This window comes from Cardiocondyla obscurior, linkage group LG24 (genome assembly GCF_019399895.1).
Source record: "Cardiocondyla obscurior isolate alpha-2009 linkage group LG24, Cobs3.1, whole genome shotgun sequence".
In the NCBI taxonomy this organism is placed as follows: domain Eukaryota; kingdom Metazoa; phylum Arthropoda; class Insecta; order Hymenoptera; family Formicidae; genus Cardiocondyla; species Cardiocondyla obscurior.
In genome coordinates, this window is record NC_091887.1 from 2,869,139 (window position 1) to 2,875,138 (window position 6,000).

Genomic DNA, 6,000 nt, shown 5'->3' on the forward strand with positions numbered 1-6,000 from the left:
TCAAAGCGTAAGAACCTTAACTGAGCCACTAACAGTCGCGAACGCGGTGGAGGCAAAGGTCAATGCAAAATGAAAATAATCGCGAAAGGTCAACGACGCGATTTTCACGTCGGGATTTCCCGACGATGTCGCTTTTTTTTTCACGTATATACGTCGTTCCTCCCACGGCAATCCTCAGTGTGCGTTTTTCTCCGGTCTCGAACGGAGGTACAGGGCGGTGTAAAATGCTGCGGCTCAACTTTCGACCCGATAAACGAGACCGTCCTAGAAATTTGCAACGCCAGGAATTTTCCGGGCCCCGTCGACGAGAGAGAGCCTCTTCCGCCTGGACGGTCCTCGTTCAAGGAAACAAAGCCGTCGCATTTTTCCGAGAGCGAACGCATTTCCGCGAGTATGACGATTCCCAGCGAATTGCCGAGCGCACTTAGATAAAAGTGGCCGATTCGCAGAGAAGAGACTCTCTTTTCCTCGCGGCCTAGATAAAAATCCGCGCGAGCCCGAAGTTCCTTAATTTAGAAAAAAAAAAAAAAAAAAACGTCTGTCCCAGCTGTTCGTCTCGCGCGAAAAAAAATTAACGAAGGCGTCGAAGGTCGCGGGGCTTTAAAGCGCGTCGTCTCGCGACGAATATTTTTATACAATTTCGAAAATGCAACATTGGGATGCACTGTACATTCGAGAGTGCTGTACAATATCGGAGATCTCGTATACACGCGCCTCACCTGGGGGCATTATTGTCTCAGCGGTATATCGGGAGTGGCACTGGTGCGCAATGAATAAGTAACGCGAAGATGGCATAACGAAATCATAAGCAATATCGGAAATGTGGAGAAACGTATTCGGGCTGCCGTTTACCTATCGCGAATCGTCCGCGCCGATTTTGTTACGCGCGGCCGCGCAAGCTTACAGCCGACTATGTTCGCGGAGCAGTTAAACTTTGTCAATTACGCGCGTCGAAACTTTTAACACGTATTTAAAGCCGGTCTACGGCTGTCGTTTTTTTTTCTTTCTTTTTCTTTCTTTCTTTCTTTCGGCACATGTTAAATTTCTCATAGATTCACGATTGTCGTGCGTCGCAAACGTAAGCAGCACTACGTAACGAAACGTCGCACAGTATTTTTAGCACACGCGCATGAAACGAGCCACAGTCCATTATTCATTTAACCGCGTAACGATTCAACCTTTTTATTGCGCTCGGTACGCTGCATCAAATTTAACTCTTCTTCGAAAAGCACGAGCGCGGCCGGTCGGAATAAAGATTTCAAACCTATCTCTTTGTCGCCCCGGCACTTCCATTATTTCTAATCCAACGGTTTACCTTTTGCATTAACCAAGCAAATATTTAAAGTTACACATTACGCTTGTTTTACATTTCCGGCTGGAATAAACGGCTGTACTCTTTTTTTTCGCGTACGCGCGTTAACGAGCAAGCGAAATCGCGCGGTACAGCGGCTGACTCGTGAAAAATAAATGCCACGCTGTTATATTGATGACCGGACACACGCGAAACGATTCTTTCAGTATATCTGTGTTACCCGTATTAAATAGAAAACGAGAGGTCGTATCGAATGTGCCTTTGCGGTGAAGGCTACCGTACATTTAACATATATATAATGATGGAGAGCTAAATTGCCGCACACGGAATACGATATTGCACAACTCACGACTGTAAAAGAGGAAAGTCAAACGCTTGAAAAATTCAGGGTGGTGCAGTGCGTTTCGTTCTTCTCCCGACTTTTACTCCTCTCTCTCTCTCTCTCTTTTTTTTTATAAAATATATACCGGCGATATAGTTTATTATATCTCGCGCAACATTAGTACGCGATCGTTATTATCTCGTGAAACCTTACCTGGAGACGCTGCGGGCCAAGTGTATGGCCGATGTGGGCGCTAGAGAATCCCTTCGATCGCACCTGCATCTGTACTGATGCGACCTGGACGACCGGTAGGACGTCGGCTGCGCTTGCAGGTGCGTCTGCTGCACCTGCGGCTGCTGGAGCTGCGGCTGCGGCTGCGGCTGCTGTTGCTGCTGCGGCTGTTGCTGCTGTTGCTGCTGAGCTTGAGGCTCGCCGTCCAGTCGGCAGTGAAGCTCGATGTCCGGTACCGATCTGGTGGCCGGGTCCTCGTTGGTGCCGCTCTCCTCGGAGCCGCCGAGCCCGGACACGGACAGCTGCGGCGAGGCGACAAGGAAAGTCGCCCTATCCTGCCGCGTGAGCACCGGCTTGCCCTGAGACGCCGCGGCCACCACGACCGGCGGCGGCGGCGGCCTGCCCAGCAGAGCCGCCGTCTCCTCGTTACTTCCATAATCGGTACCGGCACCACCTTCCTGCCCGACCGCGTTGCCGTTCGTGTTCATCTCGTGCCGGCTAATAGTCCGCTGCTGCGTTACGTTGCCATCTCCTGAAACGAGAGTGAAAAAAAAAGCCTATTAGTGGCACGTAAAACCTTCGCGCGAGTAGGACCCTTAAGCAACGATACAAAATTTTGCCAATTCGACGGAAAGTTTATTAACATCACGACATTTAATATTTGTAATCTTTTAACTTGATATTTAATTTTAAAAATGCGAAAAGGGCGGAAGAAATTTAATTCTTGAAATTCATTTTTATATGGATACGTACAGTCGCGTCTCGTTAGCTTTACAAATTTGCATTTGATCGGCTCATTCCACTTTCGATGCGCGGAATTGGGAATTCGAAGGGCAGAAAGCGTGTATATACATATCGACGAAATCAGTGGCCGAAGCACGAGTTTCGAGAGATCTACGTGAATATCGGTTTCCGGTCCGTCGCTGAGTGGTAGTCATGGCAAATTTCGAGTATCACCTTCTGAAAGTGCTTCGGGAGTATCGACCGCAGACGTGGTCGTGCTCGGCTCAGTTTGCGGCCTTTCGAGATTTCCGGTGCGAGAAGCACCGGCCGCGGTCCGCCGCAAGATTTACCAAGCCAGGCGCTCGTCGGCCGGTTAGGACGCTGACGAGTCTCGTACATACATTAATATATAGAGGGTGATCCATTTAAAACGTCATATTTCGCAGAACGCGAGACACGGGACGATAAATAGCACCGGGATTATTCATTTACAACCGGCCGGTCGCTGCGCCTGTCTCGGCTTGAATTAAAGATGCGAGAATGACGAATAAAATCAATGGAATCAATATTAAATGGATCTCGCTTTAGTAAAAATTTTACGTCGGGTGGGGAAAAAAAAAAGCAGTTGACGGATCGCTCATGTAATTTTCACCGGAAAGTAAGTAACTTCCACGAGATCGCCCGAGGAAATGTAAAGCCACGTCTACTGAAACTTCTCCGGCTATCCGAATTAACGGCAAAATTTACCGGTTCCCGAAATGTTACAACGACCCTCCATCAATTTAATTTTACGCTCGGCTGTTTACGTTAATTCCGGAGAAATCGTTAACGCCGTAAATGCTTTGCGCCAAAAAAAAAAAGAAAAAAATAAAAAATAAAAAAACATTTGCCTCCTTTCCATTTCCGAAAATTGGGTATCGCGAAATAGCACTATTAGAGTCACGTAAAAGCTGCATTAATACAATTAAGTAATTGCCAAGTATATAAACGAACGATTGTATAAGGAAGATTATAATCGGCATTAAGAGCGATCATAAAGACAAAATTGCCTCTATTACAAGCCAGCCCTTGAAAGTACGCCACTCGAGATCTAAACGAACGATATTTTTCGAGAGAAAACAATTTCATTCGTTATTAGATTCTTCTATTGCAATTCGGCTAAGATAATTTCAAATGAGAAGTAACAAAAAATATAACTGTGTAAATAGACAATGCGCATAACATTGTCATATATTTCTATTTAAAAAAATTTGAGTGACGAATTATTTAAAATAATTTTAATAATGTGCGTCCGGTCGTCCAGCACCAAAACCCGCGCGCGGTATAGATATAAACGATACGCGCTGAATAATACAATGAGCAGAACAGAATAATAACTGCAATTTTTCTGTTTCAGATAATACTCCACCCACTGAAGGAGGACCGACTCGACATCCCGCAGACATCCTGAGAGGAAGAAGAGGCCCAGAAAGGGTATCTTGCCTCAGCGGAGCAACCCCAGGGTAAGTATTAATTTTTCTTAGCAATTAAATAGTTCAGATTTTTTTATAACGTTTTTTATTATTTTATTTTAATTAGATATAATATCTACAAAATAATTTTTTAATTTTTCTGTTACAGATCAAGAGGAACTCCGCTGCTGTGCAGTGTTCAGTGATTAAAATGCCGCACGCCGATATTAGTAATTACACGAACCGCAGCCGGTTCGTCGGTCGCCTCGGGAGTGCCTCTGGTTATCGGTCGCTTTTTATTACGCTTTTTATTAAATAAAAGAAAAAATAAAAAAGAATTAAAAGAAAAAATTAGAAAAGAAATTATTTTGCGACAAAATATCGCCCGGGGGCAATAGGTGATGAGGGGAGAGGGGGGCGAGGGGGGTGAAAGGCTAGCGCGAGAATACGTGCCGCGAGGGAAGAGGGTGAAGGGGGCGGGGGGAGACGGGGGGAGAGCGAGCGCGAGCCTACGTGTCGCGCGCTAGGTAGTTTCCCCCACCACTCCCACTCTCACTTCGTCCTTGTCTAGCCGTAGAGTAAAACGCACGTACGTACTACGTAGCAACCGCGTGTCCGTGCCGAAATTAATACGTTTCACGAAACCCGCCCGGCGTAAGATCTTTTCCTCCCCATTCTCCGCGTGGGGAGAGCACGTGTGATTCTCGGTGTGAGGAGAGTACGGGCGATTACGTCTCCTTTCCGTAAGGTACGCACTACGCAGCGACCACGTGCTCGCGCCGAAATTAATACGTGCTCGCGTTTAACGAAATCCGCCCGGCGCTAGATCTTTTCCTCCCCATTTTCCGCGTGGGGAGAGCACGTGTGATTCTCGGTGTGAGGAGAGTACGCGCGATTACGTCTCCTTTCCGTAAAGTACGCCCCATGCAGCGTTCACGTGATCGTGCCGTGTCGGTCGTTTCGGGACTTTCATGCACTATTCGGGCGCAATTTTTTGGCTTTATTATAAATGCGAGTGCTGGGCAAGGACGCGTGAAAGTAGTAAATAATTTACGCGATGTAAAATCACGGTTCGCGAGTGTCCAGTGCGCGGAGGAATGACTCGACACGTGCTACCTGAGAGGAGGAGGAGACCCAGGAAGGGTATCCTGCCCCGGCGGAGCAACCCAGGGGTAAGTATCATTTTTCCTTTCGAATTAAATGCTTCAAAATTTTGCTAACATTATTTTAATATTTAATTTAATTAATTTAATATCTACAAAATAATTTTTAAACTTTTCTGTTACAGCAAGAGAAACTCCGCTGCGTCGCATCGTTCAGTGAAAAGTGCCGCACGTCGATATCAGTAATTTTACGAACCGCAGCCGGTTCGTCGGTCGCTTCGGGAGTGCCGCTAGTTATCGCGCGCTTTTTTTACGATTATTTTTTTACGGGAGTGTCGAAAAATATCGTGCGAAAGTGTTAAATAATTTTCGCGATAGTAATTAATCCGGTCGCGTTTGCGAGTGTCTCGTGCGCGGAAGGATGGCTCGTCACGTCCCATCTGAGAGGAGGAGCAGGCCCAGGACGGGCATCCTGCATCGGCGGAGCATCTCTTAGGTGAGCATAAATTTATTTTATAAAATCTTTATTAAATATCAACTTTACTTTTTTTTTATTAATTTGATTAACCAATATTCATGTCTACATTAATGTTTTATTTTATGTTACAGTCACCGGCAGAACTCAACAACTCCGCTGATGCTCATGCAGATCGGTGAGTCGCATAATTTTATTTTTCGTAATTTGTAATAGGGTCTCTTAAACCGATAACACGTCGTCGACCATAAATTACTCAATTATAATAACGCGCACGAATTAGGATCTTTCAAAAAATAGCGCACGCAAACTGTGCGCATGGTTTCTTCTAGTTATGTTAAATATTTCATGTTTAACAAGACGAAAAAAAAAAAAAAAGATTT

General features: G+C 45.7%; 1 protein-coding gene across 1 annotated transcript in view; it reads right to left on the bottom strand.

Moving 5' to 3' along the window:
* The window catches only part of Sk (small conductance calcium-activated potassium channel), an 87,827-nt gene extending 85,431 nt beyond the window's left edge, over positions 1-2,396 (bottom strand). The window contains exon 1 of the mRNA XM_070671908.1: positions 1,848-2,396. Within this exon, the coding sequence (XP_070528009.1) occupies positions 1,848-2,353 (506 nt within the window). The 5' untranslated portion in view covers positions 2,354-2,396. The remainder of the gene's footprint in view (positions 1-1,847) is intronic.
* Positions 2,397-6,000: the final 3,604 nt, after the last annotated feature.